The following is a 19,186-nucleotide window of genomic DNA, read 5'->3' as shown; positions in this document are numbered from 1 at the left end:
TTAATTGACGTCGTCGTTAGCCAATGGACGCGGCCCTTTTCCTCATTCTCGGGACAGACGGTATTTTATTGGTTGCTAAGGGTGGAGCTTTGTCCTTCCCTGGCTCCTGCCTCTGACAGTCCATCAGTAAGAAAAAAAACACGATTGTGAAAATTATTTGCCAAGTGAACAGCGGATTTTATGAAGTGCTTTGTCGGATCCAACTGAAACGGATACTGGATGAAATTTCTGTCGAGGAGATGCCAGAATAAACCGCAGGCCACTCGTTCAAAGGGTAAAAAATCTATTTTAAATTCATTTGCGTGCTGAATGGTGGAGCCTCCGTTAGATACTGTGGGCTGCCCATGTCTCATCAACTATGTCGTGAGATATGTGTGCAGGCAAAACATGGCTAGCTATTTATTAAATATGTATAGTCTAGATAGAGATCGCTTTGCATGTTTTGTCGATATTTGTTTAAAATTAATATTGATTCGTTGGATAATTGGCCAAGACGCATCTGTAGCCAAACAAGTTGTTAATGGCAACGTTACTGAAAAAACATCATCACGGTTTTTCAGAAAACCGTTTCTATACAGTCAGATTAAAGTATGTGCCGAAATAATTGTTGGACTTTACGTCTAAAATGCAGTAGCTTAGCTTGATTAAAATGTTGGTCTGGTTTTTGGTTTTAAGTTAGTCATAAATATGGAATGAACCACCTACGTGTGTTAATTTAACGATATGATTATATTAGGAATCATGTTCCTAATGTTGTAGTTCTTGATGTTGCTGGGTATCTTAATTTGGTCCCTGAACACAACAAAATACACTAGACTAGTGTCTTGAAGCACATTTCAGGAGCAAGGTGGTTAGCCAACTGAATTTATTACTGAATTTACAGATAGTCTGTTATGTAACGGATCTACGACACGTATCCATTCTGATTACAATAACTTGTCTGAATTATGATCACGGGCTTGGTGATATTTCTAATAATGTGCGCTTGACATTCACAACAATATATTCACAATTTCGCATGCAGCAACCCTCGTCTTTAACATTAGCCTGCTTTTGTCTGTGAATTTGAAAATTCTGTGGTTTATACTGGTTTTTAAAACTGAACTTAAAATCGTGCATGGAAGCGCTACTGTAGGCCTAATGAACTCATTCCATATTAACCATTCAGAATGTTCAACTATGTAGGTAGCCCGCTGCGACCCATTTGCTGTTATCCATTTGCGTGTCTACCATTTTTTTCCTTTTTCTTTCCGGTACATCAGTCATTCATGAGGCTGGGTGGGCATAAATATTTAATATCCGTAGCTGAAATGTGTGTTGTGAGTTGTGTTGGGCATTATCGAGCACCTGTTAACGCTAAGACCGCTGATATCTGCGTTCTCCAACACAGGTGTGTTAATGAATGAGCACACCTGTACTTCCATCAGGTGCGACGGTTTTTGTTTGTTTGAATATTCGCTTACGGATGTTGCTGTAATGCACGGTACTGTTTACATTTTTTTATTCGATGGCGTCATGCTGTTGTGAAGTTTCCCTATATTAATTGCATTGTCGATTCTAGTGTAAAAAAAACGGCTTGCGTTTTGTATCTTGTTTGTGCCAAGAAACAAGATACAGAAACAAATGATGTAGGCCTGCACATTTATTTATTTATTTATAGCTCCTTTTATTTGACTTTTACACAAAGCGCTTTAGAGAAATAGAACAATTTTCAGGACAGACTGGGAATTTGATTGGTTTATTGCTCACTATCCTTATGCACTCAAGACCACAGGTGAGTTCACCAAGTTCAGGGCCTTGGTCCTGGAGAGCTGCAGGGTCTGCTGGTTCTGCGTTGTTGCTCAGCACAGTTTAAGTGAAATGGTCAGTGCTTGGCTCCTGGTACAACTGTGTCTGTTCTGTTTAATTGTGGGCGTGGTTATGGTTTCTTTACCAGTGTTGGAAAGCACCCTTAATTTAGGCTAGGTCGCTAATTGCCGTTTGGTGCCGCCCCTGAGAACTAGCCAGCTGGCATTCAGTCGTATTTTAGATGATTCTTCTCACGGGGAAAGGGGAAATGCCATCTGGATGGACCGGTGTGGCCTAATTGCAGGCCTTTAATGCATTGTTTTCAGTCTGAAGACAGTTGTTGTTTTTTTTTTTGGGAAGCTAATGATCCATTCTGTGCTGTCCCCTCTCTGTTTTGCCTGGATCTTCGCTTCCTGGATTGAAAATATATAAGTGATGCAATATTTAATAGGCTGGGCTTTTAAAACCTTGATTTCATGTCCATTTTGAAGAGAGGATAATAAAGGTGTTTTTAAACACCTCTGACAGATGGGGCAAAAAGGGCATCGCATTAGACTACTACTTTGTACACATCAGCTGCAGGAGGTCCTCTGATATCTCCCATGAATCCTTGGGAACGTCGCTGGCTGCGCTCCCACACAAATGTGTCACCGTTTCCCCGGCGACCCTGCGTGTTCTGATATTTCTCGGTTGGTCGAGTGATTAGTCGCCTCGTTGCAAACACATGCGTTAAAAGCTTCAGCGATTAGTGCTTTTGATTAGCGCAGGTTTGGCTTGTTGCCATTTTTTTTTTAAAAAAAGCCTTTGTTTTCCAACACAGGCCCGCGTTCGGTCAATATTTTGTCCTTAACTTTAAAATAATTTGTTTTTTCACCAGCTTAGTTTGGTGTGTTACAAAAATAATTGAAACTGTTTAAACAAGTCAGTGGCTTGCCTTTAAAATGGCCGCCCAATCCAGACCCAGGGAAACCAGGTGAGATGAGTTAACCGTGTAATTAACTGCTTAATTGCTCAATTAGGTAAGAATAAAAGCTGGGGCACAGCCTGACTTGCAGGCCCCCCAGAGTCCCCTCCAACCCCCCCTTTATTGTTCCCCCCCCCCCATTGGATTAACAGTCAGGCAGCGTGAGAGACGACAGGTGCAGATCTGAGGACCCCTGAGGCTGTTCAATAAAAGGCCTCGTTATTGGCCGCTCTCTAGGGGCCACCCCCATCTCATCCCAATCTCTCTGGGGATCTCAGCAATGTAGGCCAGGGATCGCAAAAGCCATTCCTGTAGAGATTCAGCATCTGTCTGTTTCTCAGTTTTTGTCCCCCCAATTTGCGGCCAGTTTAGGCCTGGTGTGTGTGAAACAAGGTGTGTGATCTCTTTAACCCAGGGGTGTCCAGTCTTATCCGATACAGGGCCAGTGTGGGTGCGGGTTGATTCCACACCTTTTAGTTCAAAGACAATATACACCAAAGGTGTCCAATCTTATCCGATCAGGGCTGGTGTGAGTGCAAGTTTCTATGTTAGCCCAGCACTAAGACCTGATTCTACTTCTCAAGGTCTTGATTGAAGACCACGTTTAGTTAATTAGTTAAATCAGGAACGTAGGGCTGGACTAAAATAAAAACCTGCACCCACACCGGCCCTTTTCAGATAAAATTGGACACCCCTTCTTTAACCAATCATTTAAGTGCTGAAAGATGTGGAAAAGCCGTCTCTTCAGGACTGGACTCTGACATCCCTGATTTCGGCAAGGTGGCTGATCCTGGATCAGCTATTGGAGTAGGAAGCCCCCAGACATATCTGGGTCATGGCAGGAGTGCACGACTGGGGCTTGAGCTGTGATGATGTAATTCCAGCTTCTGCTAACGATGATTTAAGACAACGTTTTTGATAAAGTCATCAGCTACATCTGCAGACTTGGTGAAGACGGTTTATTGAGGTGCGTCTGGCACGAGAGTGAATCACCGATGATGCATGCAGCTGTTTCGGAAATTGAACCGGAATAATTGGCTTGGAAGACGTATGAAGTCACAACGTGACTGCTATTTGTTTCAGTTTTCCCCACGCAGGCATTGTACATTTTTAACAGCCAACGTTTTACCACTGGGGTATGTTGGGGTTCATTTTTTAAAACTGAGGTGGTCCACAAAGCTAGGTGTTTTATATTGAGGCAATATAAATAGTGTTTATTTTTCTTTCTGTTGTATCCTGAGGTGGTACAGTAGTTTATTTTGACATTTTTACCACAGCATTACAATTATTTCGGGCTAACATGTGGAGCCTCATTTGGTGACTCTAAATCTGCCATCTACAGTCATGAGTTCAGACGTGTCACAGCAAAAATCAAGGCCTGTTTATAATGCGTATTTATACCTGGAGAAAGATCTGTACTCCTCTCACCATTAAACGGCACTAGCTTCCTCTTTTGGAAATGCGCTGTAATATGTCTAATTAGAATAGCGCTTATTTGAACTTGTGTGTCTGTCTGTGTGTGTGTGTCTGTCTGTCCGTCTGTGTGTGCGTGTGTGTCTCTGTCTGTGTGTGTGTGTGTGTGTGTGTGTGTGTGTGTCTGTCTGTGTCTGTCTGTCTGTGTGTGTGTGTGAGTGTGTGTGTGTGTAATGGGGGATCCATGCTGGGGGAGCAGATGGTATCCGGAAAGAGGGGTTTGGAAAAATGGTGGTCCAGATGGCAGGATTGAAAGCTGAGGCGGGGCAGGCCGGGGGCGGGGGGGACTTGGCTGCCACCCAGGGCCCAGCACAGGGGAATTGGATGTTTGGGGGGGTGGGGCAGGGGTGATATGGCAGGAGGGGCAGTAAGGTTTGTTTTCCACTTTCCATCACAGCTCAGATGCTAATCTAACCTGGCAATTTGGCAAAAGAAGGCGTGGTGTATTTTTGACGGGCGTGTAGAGTATCACGCCCTCACTGTTACAGCTAAATGAGGTGTGGACCTCAGCCTTCATGCTTTTATAGTGTTGTTGGAATCGGAATGTTTGTGTGTGTGTGTGTGTTTGGATCAAGATGGATGAGGTGAAAAGGAATTGTCAGGGGGTAGGGGGTGGGGCAGTAGAATACTCCAATGTCCCCAGAATGCTATGGGTCTGTTTTGCACTGCTGTAGGAGGGAGTCCCTCTTTCTCTTGTACAGTGGTACTGTAGGATTGGCCTCTCCAGTTACTGCTCATTACTGCTATTACATAATTTAACTGCTCAGCAGATGCTTTTATTCAGGGGCACAATGGCTGTGTCCCTCTTGGGATTTGAACCCGCAACCTCAATGAGCTACTAGCTAACCGCTTTACTACACTGCCACTGCTGGTGTGCCGCTCCCTGCTGCACTGGTGGTGCTGGAGGTCGGCAGATGCTCACGTGTGATGTGATGGATGTGTGAGAATGCCGGTTGCCCGGGTAACAGTCACTTGCAGAAACAGTGCTGGCATTGATGACCCTGAAAGAAACGACATGGTCCCAGATATTCTCCGCTCTGCGTGTGTGGGCAGGCATGCTTTCCTGGCGATGACAGCCCTCCTTTGCTCTGTTCGGAATATATATCTTCTCAGGATGTTGGTGGAAACGATGATGCTGCAATCTCTGCATCTCGCATGCATACCAATTATTCAGCTGCCAACGCCTACAAGGGTACTCTCTCTCTATCTCAGGCCACGGAATGCTGTTCCTCCCCATGGCAACAGCACGCAGAATTCTCCCACGCAGTGTTGCCAGATTGGGTGGAGTCCCGCCCAATTGGGCTATGCTTTTTAATGAGAAAAATGGATTTGGGGCAGGTTCATTGTTTTCAAATCTGGCAACCCTGCTCACGCAGTGTCCTGCCCTGCAGCCATGCCTGTCCTTGAAATTTCCCTGCTAATGGTTTCCTCTCGATCCTCCTCCTCCTCCTTTTTTTCTTAAACAGCCTTGCACTGCCTGTGACATACTGTAAATGCCTGCAGTATGTAGTTGACTTTTTTTGGGGGGTAATTAGCTCAGTGAGCAGCTGTTCCCTTCGCGTTTCTTTGTGTGGAAATCACAGTGAGACGCTGAGGGTGTGGAACTCTGCGCAGGTGCAGAGGCCTCTGTAGTTGCTCTCATCTTTAACCTGCATTAGAACCGAAGTAGTGATTCAGAACTAGCTGGTTTACTAGTGGCCAGTTGTCTCTCTGTGACTGCATTCTAATGTGGAAAGGAAACTCACGGTTTGTGTCATTTGCCGGCTGCTTCTCTTGTGCGTGTCTGTGTGTGTGTGTGTGTGTGTGTGTGAGCATATGCATGTGCACATGTGCTTGCCTTACACATGTTTGTGTGCGCGCGAGATAGAGAGGGAGAGAGAGAAGGCATGTGTGTTGCCTTATGTATAGTTGTGTGTGTGTGTGTACGCATGTGGTTCTGGTCACGGACAGTAGATGGCGCCACAGATCCTGTAAATGCAGTCAGTTTCGCTTTGCTCTCCCTGCGCTTGGTCTGGAGATAAAGCCACATTTTATTTATGGCCGGGCTCACCTCAGAAATGCTGAAAAATCAACAGTGTGCTTTTAACTATGTAAAAAATGCAGCGTTTATTGAACAGTTTCCTGGACGAGTGAGAAAGATTAACTGTTTTTACTGAAGTGAGGCTTCAGGCTGGTTTGTTCAGTGTCGCTGTCCACCTCTTTCCCAGGTGACTGAACTCCAAATGTTTCCGGTAAATCCTCAGTAATGACTGGCGCTCGTAGCTGAGGGTTTGCAGGTTTGATTCTCAAGCGGAGCTCTGGCATTGCCTCGAACAAGACGCTTAACCTGAGTTGCTTCGGAATGAATTTGAATGTGAATAAAAGTCAAACTGAGATGCCTTGGCTAGGAGGAGCAGAGCAGGATTTACACTTTTTTTGACTGACGGTGTCTTGTTAAAACGCAGCACCATATCATACCAGTGGCCTGGACTCAACCGAGGGTTGTCTGTAACTTTCCAACTATAGTGTATACATGACTGACCTCATTTCCTTACAAACAAGGTTGGGCCTTGTGGCAGCAGTGCAAGACTCTGGGGTGGGGCAGATTTGGGGCGGGGGGGGGATGGGGGTGGGACAGCTGCCAGTCTGACCTCACCACCCTCAGGTCAACAGGTGTGCAAGCAGGTGAGGAGGAGGAGGGGGAGGGGGGGCGGAGCTGGGTCGTGGAAATTTTTTGAGAGAGAGGAGAAAAATGAGCCTACCAGTGATAGAGGCGCATTGAAAAGATTTCAGGAGGAAGTTTGTATAAGAAAAAAAAAAAAAAAAAAGTTATTTTTCATCAGATCACCCCCTCGTCCCAAAAAAGAGAAGAAAAATATCTCCTAGGCATGTATTTGCGCAAACGTTATGCTACTTTTTCTCTTTATTTTACATAGTATCCATTAATACGGTTGGATTATTTACAGAAGCATTCAGGTTAAGTACCTTATTCTGGGGTACAGCCCTTGCAGTGTCCCACCTGGAATCAAGCCTGCAACCTTCAGACAGAGAGCCCTGTTCCCCGATGGATTTGTCACTGACTGAGGCTTCGCCGTCTTTCAGGTTTCATATTTGAATACATGAAATGAAATGTGTTTTTGATGTGGCGTGTGGCTTCCTGAATGAAGGTCTGATTGGATAATGAGAAGCAGAGTTATGGCTTGTGGGTAAGCGCAGGTGGCTTGTGGGTAAGCGCAGGTGTTGTTTGGCCAGAACGCGTCCTGCATTTGACCTATTTTTCGGGTGTTTTGTTCTCAGTCATTTTCTGTGAGGACAGTGACAGTCAGAGGTATTGTACAGTCTGTGTGTGTGTGTGTGTGTGTGTGCGAGGCTGGGTGGGTGTGTGTGTGTGCATGTGTTTTATGTATGTGTGGATCTGTGCATATTGTGTGTGTGTGTGTGTGTGTGTGGGTGCTCAGGCACAAAATCACTCATTGACAAGAACACACCATCCTACCGATCAGATTTTCATTCAAACGCACACAAAAAGCTCTGCAGTGGGTTTCAGCTCCATGTTTGATTTCAGTGCTCTTTTGTCCTTTCGAGAGAGACGCTGGGCTGGATTCAGTCATTGTCTCTCCTTAACATTGACCGGCAGTAAAAAGCGTCTGTATGGCTGACCTTGCTTTTACCTTCCCCAGTGCGGCTCGGTGAGTTCAGCTGCGAGCAAAAAAAAAAAAACTCGCCAAACTGGGTTTGAAAATGTCTCACTCGCTTTTTATTATGTCAGAGTGAAGGACACCTGCTGACTGAGAGGTCAGTTCTGAGGGACAGGTGCATTATGGGTCAGTTCTGAGGGACAGGTGCATTATGAGTCGGTTCTGAGGGACAGGTGCATTATGAGTTGGTTCTGAGGGACAGGTGCATTATGGGTCAGTTCTGAGGGACAGGTGCATACAGGTGACAGACGACAGGTGCGGGCGCCCAGCTTCAGACTAACGCTCAGAGGAATTACAGAGGCAGTTACAAGTAGAACGCGAGTGTGTGTTTTGGCTGCTCTGTGTGCTTTGGCCACGTCAGGATGAAGGCTCGGTGGTTATAGGCTCACAACAAGTGCGGTCTGTAAATGTCCAGCCATCGGTACGCTGTCAGGTGCATCTGACGAGAGGACGGGTGCTTCACCTGTACCAGAGTCACTACCTCAGCCTGCCTGAGGGCCATTGATTCCAGATCTGTTAGACAGATTTTAAATAGTTTTTTTTTTTCTTTTTTAGGTTGCGGAATCTGCTGAAAACACTGTGTTACATTGACAGATGAGGTGCGCCGCTCCGACTGTTTAAATATGGGGTTTGACAGAAACAGCTGAGATGTGTGTGTGGTGTGTTGTGTGCGTGTGCTGTGTGAATGGCGGTGTGTTAATAGCTGAACAGTGGCTGTTTTAGTGGCTGTGTGGTGTGTGAACGGGACCTTCTTAGAGCATCAGCTGGAATCAGTTTTAGTTTTTTGGGGGGAATTGCTGAGTTCTGACATTAAAAAAATAAAAAAAGACAGTGGTATGTGCATGAGTGTGCATAAATTAACTGCTAATATAGCTAAGTGTAGTGTGTTAAAAAAAAACAAGATAATGCATGCTAAAACCTTATGGCAGTGCTGTAAAAAAGAACAAAGCTGCGTATAGTAGCGTTTTGAGTGAGCTGGGTAAATTATCTCCAGACAGCGAAGTCTTGTTGGGCTGAACTTGTCCCATTTCCTCTCAGCTGATGGCAGTTCCTGTGTGGACTGAGAAAAGTGCTCTATTGGGCTTTCATCAGTTTGGGTGCGGGGGTGGAGGGGGGGTGGGGTGTAGGGCGGCGTGAGAAGGGGCCCGTCTGCTTTTTTTTGGGTCTGTGTCCCGCTGTAGCGCTCAGATTAAGACACGGTGAGTCAGAGGCGCCATCGCGGGCCCCGGAGGTACAGCCGTGCGTTTCTGTGGGACCCGCCGTCCCCACGGCCCACTTACCATGGAAACGGCCCAGTTTAGCCTGATTCCTGCTGCTCCCGGCCTTCTGGAACCTTCTCTCCGCTTAGAGAGAGAGAGAGCAAGAGAGAGGGGGAGAGAGAGAGGGAGAGAGGGAGAGAGGGAGAGAGGGAGAGAGAGAGACAGAGAGACAGAGAGGGAGAGGGGGAGAGAGAGAGAGAGAGACTGAGAGAAGGGAGAGGGAGAGGGAGAGAGGGAGAGAGAGAGCAAGAGAGAGGGGGAGAGAGAGAGAGGGAGAGGGAGACAGAGACAGATAGACTGAGAGAAGGGAGAGAGAGACAGAGAGACTGAGAGAAGGGAGAAAGAGAGACAGAGAGTGGGAGAAAACGAGAGAGAGAGAGAGAGAGGGATAAAAAGCAGTGGCAAATCCTAAACAAAGTACTGGTCCAGTAACCACACCTTAGCAACTGAAAAATGAAGACACAAAAAACAGCATGGCTACCCAAAGAGGAATGCATATGTGGTCACTGCCAGACAGGATTTTTGTACGTTATTACAACTCTTGTTATCACGACTCTTTGCCAATATGTATTTTGAAATATCCCAATAAAGCATTCAAATTTGAATTAGAATTTGAGAGTGAGAGGTACAAACTGTCGCTTCAGCTTTAGCATGCGGTCGCTCCAATGCACAGTAAACATATTCTGTTTCTTTCTCGCACTGCTTCCCTGTGTGGTGAGTTCAGTTAAGAAATATTTGTTCCTTCTACAGAGATTAAGGGCGCTGGTTTGATTAATGATTTTTACAATGATTTATTTAAAAAAAATGTATTTACAAGATGGGTGTTACTCGTCATTACAATAACACAATAGCAATAGATTACAATAACTTTCTTTAGTTATTGATTGCATTTATAAAGGCGAAACATTCTCCTGTGGGTGTTTCCAAATATACAGCAACACAGATATGTGGATAGTTTAAATTTAAATTTAAAACGAGCTTATCGACTCCTGTCTATTTTGGACACATTTTTTATGCTTTTGAATGGTTTCCAACTCCCTTTTGGCCTGATTATATCTAATGTACAGTAATTGTGATTGATAGCATTTCATTGAAATATTTTATATTGTTACTAAGAGATTGGCTGACATTCAATCATTTTTGTTATTTGGTTTGTGAGAAGAGAGGAGTGAAAGTAATAGGCTGTGGGTGTGTGTGTGCATGAGAGAGAGAGTGCGTGTGAGTGAGTCTGTGTGGGTGTGTGTGTGACAGAGAGTAGAGAGAGCGTGCGTGTGTGTGTGAGAGAGAGAGAGTAGAGAGAGAGCATGTGAGTGAGCTTGTTTGTGTGTGTGCGAGAGAGAGAGCGTGTGAGTGTGTGTGTGGGTGTGTTTGTTTTATCAAGCACGTGCTACTCTCCCTCAATCTCCCTTACTCTCTATTTCCCTCTCACTGTCTAAGTCGGTGCTCCGTCTCTCTCTCTCTCTGCCTCTCTCTCTCTCTCCGTTCTGCTGAGAAGGGGAGTGGCAGTAACCCTATACCTGACGGTCTGGCGCGCGCGTCTCTAACAGGCTAAACTGCCCTGTCGGGTGCAAAGGGTTCCGTCTGTCATTCGGAGAGAGCCTCAGTCCGAGCTGCTCTGTCATCAGAACTCCCCCCCCCCCCACGGGAAACGGACCGCAGAGAGGAGGGAGAAGAACGAGGGAAGGACGATACGAAGAAAGAAGGAGAGAAGAAGCAGAAGGAGAGAAAGAACAGCTACGGGAAGAGAACAAACTTGCTTCGCGAGCTGAAAGAAGAGAGAGTCTCTCTCTCTCTCTCTCCCTCTCACTCTGCCTGGATGCTGCGACCGCAGACAGATTGACACAGTTTTGGGGAACCACATCCCCACCCCCTCTTTTTTTTTGGAGATGTCCTCTGAGGAGCTCTGGAGCGGCGGCGGCGGCGGTGGCGTGGTGGCCCGGAACGTTCCGGAGCACGGCGAGGACCAGGACGGGGTGATGCTGGGGCGCATCAGCAGCCTGCCCCTGGCCCTGTCCTCCGCCAACGACTTTCGCGGGAAGTTTAAAAAGATCCACTCCAAGCGCCGGCCCTCCATCCTGGACGGTAGGTCGGGGAAGAGCTCCCTCCCTCCGTGTTTTTTGGATAAGATCCCCTTCTCCTCCCTTACCTCCTTGGCTTATGTCCCTCTGTCCTCAGGGACGCTTTCGAAAGCCGAAATTCGGTCTTGCTTCACCGGATGTTGCCGCGGGTAACATTCTGCTGCCGTAACAGTCGTTTTCACTCGCTATCGTGAAGCGTCCGATAACCACTTTGCCGTCGCTGAGAGTCAACCACCCCGGCAACCTTTTGACTGCTCACCTGTCATTCACGCTCAGTCTGTAATGTGAGATTTAGCTTGCGTCTTGCCACCATTGTATCGGTGGGGAAAACATTAATTAGCCTCGTTACTGAAGTGAGGGCGTCTAGGCGCGTCTGAACAAAGCTTTGTGATGACGGGCTTTGTCCGTCTTCATTTCTGTGGTTTATTTTCTGTGGTTATTTCTGTGGTGAGTTGTAAGCCTGATGACTCACTGTAATGACAGGGTTGCTCTGATATTGAGATGGTGAGAAATATTTGTAGAGAATCGCAGAAGCTGAGGCAGGGGAATTGTTTGTGCCCGGAGACGGGTGTCTATGTGTCCTTAAAGAGGTGCTTACCTTTCTGGCAACGTTGCCTCAATGTTTTGACCCCTCTGCCTGTCTGTCTGAGAAGAATGCTTCTCACAGTGTTACCCCACCACCAGGAGCAGACTATCATATTATAGTATGAACATCATGAGCAATGAAGGAATCTTTTTGTGATACCCATGACTGATTAGTTTTACTGTGGAGTTTCAACACCTGTTGCACGAGGGGGAGAGGGGGAGACAGACAGACAGAGAGAGAGAGAGAGAGAGACATGCATTTCTTCAGTTTGCTGCTCAAAATACAAAGTAATGACACTGAATGTGTGTACTTGCAGCTGTGAGACAGACCAGAGGAAAACCAAACAATTTCAGGCTCCTGTTATTGTGAACATCCCGGCACCACCACACGAGATGGGGGGGAGAGAGAGATAAAGAGATGGCACATCAGCGAGAGAGTCACAGTAGGGTGAGAAAAATGGGGATGTGATGGAGAGAGCCTGAGAAAGGAAGAGAAAATAAATGGAAGTGGTCCAAGAGTGGTAAACGGAGAGAGATGAAAAGAAAGAAAAAGTAGATAATAAAGAGAGAGAATGAGCCAGAGACTCGCAGTTGGGTGAGAAAGAGGGGCGTGAAAGAGAGAGAAAGGAAGAAAAAGCGAGTGGTCACAGAAGCGTATTAGACAGAGGGAGAGATGCTTCGCACTGCAGGGGCTGCGTTTGCGCGGTTGGTCGCGCGCAGACATACCGCGCATTCCTGCTCTTCATCGGAGCTTGAAAATGCGTCTAATAAGCGCTTCGGCCGTCTGCTGACTCTCCCACCGACCCCCTGCTTTCGGTTCCGCGGTTTATAACGGCGAAGCTGAAAAAAAACGCGTGTACTCGGCTGAAGAGCCGCGTCAATCGATGTGGTCTCACTTTAGCTGCGTAATCTCGCGTGTGATGCGCGAATATGCTTTAGTCAGACGTCGTGAAATTGCGTGAATGTGAACGGTTATGACTTTTTAAAACTGCAGTTTAAATGGCTTTTTGTATTTTGTTAAACACAGGGGAAGGATTAAGTGTCTTTTAGCAGGTGCTGTTATCCAGAGCGACTTGCGCTACTTTTTAGCATTTTTTTCAGTTGGATATATACTGAAGCACCTCACGTTAAGCACCTTGCTCAGCAGTGTCCTACCTGGGAACCAAACCAGTTTAGTGTCTACGAGGACCACAATGGAAATAAGCCATTTTTGGCTTCACTGTGTTTTTTAATCCTCCAATATTTTTAAATGAATATCATGACAATAGTGCTGTATTATATGTACTGTAAAATACTGTAATAGCTGTCTACCAAAATTTAATTTAATTGACAGCACTGCAGCCCTGTTTAAGGCTTTATGTACCCTCCTCTGTCAGTCACTCTGGATCAGGGATTCTGCTAACGCCCCAAATGTGGCTGTTATAAATTTGGGGAACAGCAAGTGTGATGGTGCCAGAGCCCGGCAGCACATGCTGTGTGTGAAGAGACACTTTCGCTCTCACAGGGCGGGAGAGAGGCAAGGGGGTCCCCCCTGTCTTCTGCCCCTCCCCTGACGCCTGACCCCTGACCCCCGACCCCCTGAACCTCCCGCTCCCCGCTGCGGGTAACCAGACCCCGTCCGCGGGCGCGGTTCCTGGGTCTTTTGGTGTTCGCCTCGGGCCAAAGCCCCAAACAGCTGTCCTGGTGCAGCTGGCCGGGACGGGCCTCGCACAGAATGCTGGGAATCTGGGGAAAATTAGCCACTCGCGGTTGGCACGGCGACGGGAGAGGGAGGAGCCTGGCTGTTGTTGTCTTTGACAAGGTCGTTATGGTGTTAGGTCAGCAGTATCTGTGTATCTGGCGTAAGAACTGTAGCATGACAGAGGTGGTTTGGGTTGCAGTACTGGAAAGTGTGTGTGTGTGTGTGAGTGTGTGCACATATATGTGTGTGTCCTGTTTCAGGGTGATTCACAGTAACAGAGTTGTAGGGATAGGGGTGCAGTTGTGCCCAGCAGCCTGTCACTCACACTGGAGTGCTGACTGGTGTCTGTGTTCACTGTGAAGGGGGCGGGGCCGAGCGCCACCTGCTCTGAGCTGGAGTAAATTAGAGAGGCGGGGTTTGGGCAGGGGGCGGGGCTTCCTGCACAGCTGCAGGAGGAGATGGACACATTAGCGGTTTCACTTTGAGAGACCCCTGTGATAGGCCGGGGCAGCTGGAAGGACTCTAAACCAGCACTTTCATTCTGCAGTCAAAGCACTGCACCTGTTACCATCTCTCACACACACACACACACACACACACACACACACACACACGCACACACATGCATGCGCTCGCACGCACGCACACACACACGCGTACAAACACGCACACACACGTGCACACACACACAGGCATGCACACACACACACGCACACACACACGCACATAGATGGGCTGAAAGGACTGTTTGTTGTATTCTCCTTTTTCTTATACAAGTTTCTCATGTATGTTTCTGTCAGAACATTTGTATCTCACATTCCACAACATATGCTGTAGGCTTGTCTGCGTGGGTTAGGTCTTTACTGTCTGTTCGTATTGTGTGGGTGGGTTTAGTCTCGCTGTCTGTTCAGACTGTGTGGGTTAAAAGTCTCTCTGTCTGTGCATATTTCAGCGAGGAGACCGATTTTTTGTCTGGGACAGCTCAATTATCCAAGAAACGTCACCGCACTGCCATGTTGCCCACGTAATGTTGCTCTACCAAACTGAGTGAAGTTTTCTTTATTTCTTTATTTTTTTTTCGCCAGAACATTCCATGCTGGCTGGGCCCCGGGCCCCTGTGGCCCTGACCTCGGGTGATCTCTGGTGGTTTCCACCGCCCCGGACCCTTTCTCCTGCCCTTTCCCGTTTTTAACCGTGGCAGGTCAAAAATAAACCCTAAAACTGCCCGTTGGGGGATTACATCATGGCACAGTGGCAGGTTTGGGGATTACCCCCCACTTCCGCCCCAGAACAGAGGGCGTGACCCCTGGTCTCTCCCATCATGGGCCCAGTCTGATCTTTTACCAAAAAGCACAGAGAAATGGACAGGAAACCAGATCCAGTATTCATAAAGCATCTGAGCAGGACTGCTGATCTATAATTAGATTTATGTGACCTAGCCTTGTGCATTATAAGCTACAAGGTAAATCGGGACCTGTATTCATAAAGCATATGATAGCAGGAGTGCTGGAAACCAGGGCATGTATTCAGAAAGCATCTGAGAGCAATTGTGTCTTTTGCCTTCTGTGCACATGGCAAAGCGTTTTTGTGAATTGTGAGCTAAAACTGATCCTGGATCAGGACCTGTATTCATAAAGCATCTTCGAACAGAAGTGCTGGAAACTAGGAGCTATATTAAAGCATCACAGACCAGTTTGGCTGATCTAGGATCGGTTTTGCCCTGTTTATATCCTAGCATTATTCGTTATGAGCTAAAAGGCAATGCTACTTCTGGATATTTGGATATTTAAATTCCGGTGAAAGTGCCTTGCCCAGGACAACAACAACTGTGCCTCACCTTGGAATGAAACCTGCAACCTCTTGAGTTACATGCCCAGTTCCCAAACCATTATACTACATTCACTATACTACATACACCTTGCTGTATGTCACCTGGTTGTCATGACAGTCTTGTGAAGACTGGGGTATTCTAAAGGGTGGCTGTTCCCCCCAAAGAACACAAACCCTTGTGAGGACCGTGTTCCTTGCGGTCATAAAAAAGTGCGAGCATGTTCGTGCGGCAGAGTGGCACGCTTGGCATCCCTCGCCGTGTTGACACAACATGACTGTGTGTTGTTGGCCAAACGAGCTGAGCTGCCCCAACGCAGCATCACCAGCCCACAAACGGAAAACACGCCAGCCTGCGGGTGCACACCGGCTAACCTTTCACTTTTAAAAAAACACGGGAGCGCGAAGTCACCTGATCTGTGACGCGAGGCTCTGCGAAAAATCGGCGATCCCCGTTAAATCGATGCCTTTGTCCTCGTGGTTTGCCCTCTGAGTGTGTCCAGGGAGCGGAGGGGGAAAGCTAGGAAGGGGGGAATCTCACTCAGAGTCCGCACCTCTGTCTGATAAGCCCCTGTTCAGAAAGTGAATCTGTGTATCTTTGTAATACGCAACAAGGATGGTGCCTGTATGACACAGAGAGAGAGAGAGAGAGAGAGAGAGGGGGAAGGAGAGAGAGAGAGAGAGAGAATTTTCAGTTGTAGAGTGACATTGAACAAGGTGGTTTTTCCTGTCTGAGGCTGATCTTTATTTATATACTTAACCTACTTGTGCCCATTAACCCGAACTGTGAATACCTCTGCCATCCAGCCCACAGACTGTGTGCAAAACAGGAAGCAGCACTGTGGAAAACAGTGTGTGTGTGTGTGTGTGCGTGCGTGCGTGCGTGTGTGTGTGAAACATAGGCAGTGTCCTGAACCAAACACTCCCATAAGACACTTTTGTTAAATGTTTAAAAAAATACACAATTTAAAAGGTGTAAACAGTGTAAGTGGTAATAAAACACCATGGGAATAGTCCCTGATTGGTCGGTCATCGGAAGTAGCCTGGTGTTGTGTTTCGAATGCTCAGTTTAACACTTTTTAAAAAATGATTATTTACACGTTCGTGTGAAGTTAACGTCTCTGGTTACAGAGGATAGCCCCCAGGCCTGTGACAGCCAATTACTGCTATTGTTCCTGTTAAGGCTCTGAGCAGGCCGAAGAAATCTCAGTGAGTCGAGAGCTATTGTATCGCGTGTCTATTAATAAACACCTGTCCGCGATGGGGTGTGATCTTACCTTTAAACCTGACAAACAAGTCGGCAGGGATGCTGAAGCAGCACGATGTTCAGCGAAGGAGCAGGCATTGGTGGGCATTTCATAAAACGAGGTTAAGGAGTTAGCCGGCTAAATTTTTCGTGAACATTTTCCGTGGATGGAATTTGATCGAACCGACCTTGCGAGTTATTTATTTATTTTTTTAAATCTTGGCGGTAATTATGCGACTAAACCCTCCTCGACCTCGCTTGGCGGTACGCCCGCTCGCGTGAACGCGGTTGCGCCGGCCCTGTCAAAGAGCGCTCCTGTGACGCAGTGCTGACCTTGAGCGCGCCTCCGTCGCCCTGGCGACAGGCGTTTTTTTAAACGTTTACGTTTATTGCGGTTGTCGGCGCCTCTTTGTGCGCGTGAAGGGTTAAACGCAGGCGATGCAGGAGCGCGACGGGGACGAAGAAAAACCTACGGAGAACGTTTATCTGTTTAAGTGCTGTAATACAAATATAATACTTGTCAGTTGAGCAGGTAGCTCATTGTACTGCCTGTAGGTGATGTTTTTTTAGCGTCTCTGTCTGCAGTCTCTGTGATTCTGTACTGAAGGCAGTCAGCTGGACTGGGCTTGGTTCGGTTGCAGTGTGCTCCAGTGCTGTGCAAACCAGTGTGTTGTTCTTAGCAACAGCACGCTGCAGGACAGCATTGCATTACCATATGCTTGTACACACACACAAACACACACGAACATGCACACATATCATGCATGTACATACACATAATGTGTACGCATATGCATGGCACAGTAAGGCATGCTTGCTCTCGGACAGTTTACACACACACACACAGGTTCACTGGGCCAGTGTGTTTGTGTGTACAGTAGGTATCAGCGTGGAGCATGCTGGTGTTGTGAAAGAGAGTAATAAATAATGAGTAACTGCACAGCTTGTTGTTAGCAGGACACAGTGCCTGTACATCTCTTGTGTGAGGGGAGTCTCTCCCAAGACACCTCCTCCTCATCTTCTTCTCAGTCACCTTCATCGTCATATCCCCCCACCTCCCACCCCCCTTTCCTGTTCTGCCACACACACACACACACACACGCGCACGCTGCAGTGATCAAGGGCACTTCTTATCAGCTGCTCTCTCTGCTAAGAGGATTGGTTCCTGGTCTCCCAGCCTGCCTCGTCATTTAGGGCGAGCGAGCATCACTGCCTGTGAGCGAGCGAGAGAGCGAGCGAGAGAGCATCGCTGCCTGCTGGGAGAGAGAGAGAGAGAGAGCGTGTGAGTGAGGGAGAGAGAGAGAGCGTGAGAGCGAGGGAGAGAGAGAGAGCGTGAGAGCGAGCTCAGTGAGGGAGGGGGAGCGAGAGAGGAAGAGGGAGAGAAAGCACCGTCAGGAAGAGGAGAGGAGAGCAGCATCTCGCGTTGGAAGGGAAGGAGGCGATTTCGGCTTGGCTCAGCCGCGTCCGCGTTCGTGCCCAGCAGGTGACGTCCGGTCCGGTCCGGTCCCGTTCGCCCCGTCCCCCCCTCCGCCCGCCCCAGTCTCGATCCGAGTCCCGGTCCTGGTCTCCCCCCCCCCCCCTCGCTCTCTCCATGCGGCAGCCATGGCCAGCCAGCAGGACTCCGGGTTCTTCGAGATCAGCATCAAGTCCCTGCTCAAGTCATGGAGCAGCGGTGAGTACGGCGGTGTGGGGGGGGGGGGGGGGGCTGGGTCTGCGGCTAACGGTGGCGAGCGGCATGGGGGAAAAAAACACCGCCTGTCGTCCGGGGCTGCCTTTGTCTATGTGGCAGTTCTCACGCGGCTGTGCGTGATGATGTCGCGTGTCCCTGATGATGTGGCTGCTGTTGTGTGGTTCGTGTACAGTTGTCTGTGACTGTGGAGCTGTCCGCGGTCGGGCAGCCGTTGTTGCGCTATGTGCAGTCACTGAACCCACCAGTACAGTTTCCTGCTTTATTCCCTGTTTCATTCTCTTGCTCTCTCTCTCTCCTTCCCTCCCTCCCTCTCTCTCTCCCTCTCTCTCTCTCTCTCTCTCTGAGCTGCCTCCATCTCATCGCGATGGCGCAGATTGTAAATAGTGCTTGTTCACCAAGGCAGTCGGGTTAATGGGGTTAGCGAAGGTTCAGCCTGATTAAAAAAAACACTGGGTTATTACTCTCTATCTCTCTCTCACTCCCTCTTTCTATCTCTCTCACACTCACTCTATCTCAATCTCTTGCTTGTTCCCTCTCTCTCTCTCGCGCTCTCTCTCTCTGCATCCGTTTGAGGCCGTAGTGTTTACCCCTCTCTCTCTCTCTCTCTCTCTCTCTCTCTCTCTCTCTCTCTCCCCCTCTCTCTCTGCGCCCTGTTTGGGGACGTGGTGTTTACCCTGTTTCGTGATTCCCCCCCGCCCCCTGTGAGACTGGCAGGTATCGGGACGGGGGTGAGGTGTTCTCTTTGGGGAGGACGGGGACACAGCTGCCGTCCTCTGTCCTTCTCTGGGACCTTCACAACCCCCACCAGATCAACGTTGTTACATAATGAAAGATAGAGAGGAAAGAGAGAGAGAGAGAGCAAGAGAGAGAGAGAGATGCTAATACACTGTTATATTTTAATCTTCATATTCACTGTTA

At 47.9% G+C, this 19,186-nt stretch overlaps 1 protein-coding gene across 1 annotated transcript in view; it reads left to right on the top strand.

The window, feature by feature from the left end:
* Positions 1-10,548: 10,548 nt before the first annotated feature.
* fryb (furry homolog b (Drosophila)) overlaps positions 10,549-19,186 on the top strand; it is a 74,655-nt gene continuing 66,017 nt past the window's right edge. Inside the window, exon 1 of the mRNA XM_064352742.1 lies at positions 10,549-11,243. Within this exon, the coding sequence (XP_064208812.1) occupies positions 11,048-11,243 (196 nt within the window). The 5' untranslated portion in view covers positions 10,549-11,047. The remainder of the gene's footprint in view (positions 11,244-19,186) is intronic.

Source organism: Anguilla rostrata, chromosome 9, assembly GCF_018555375.3.
Source record: "Anguilla rostrata isolate EN2019 chromosome 9, ASM1855537v3, whole genome shotgun sequence".
In the NCBI taxonomy this organism is placed as follows: domain Eukaryota; kingdom Metazoa; phylum Chordata; class Actinopteri; order Anguilliformes; family Anguillidae; genus Anguilla; species Anguilla rostrata.
This window is presented reverse-complemented; position numbering and strand designations above follow the sequence as displayed.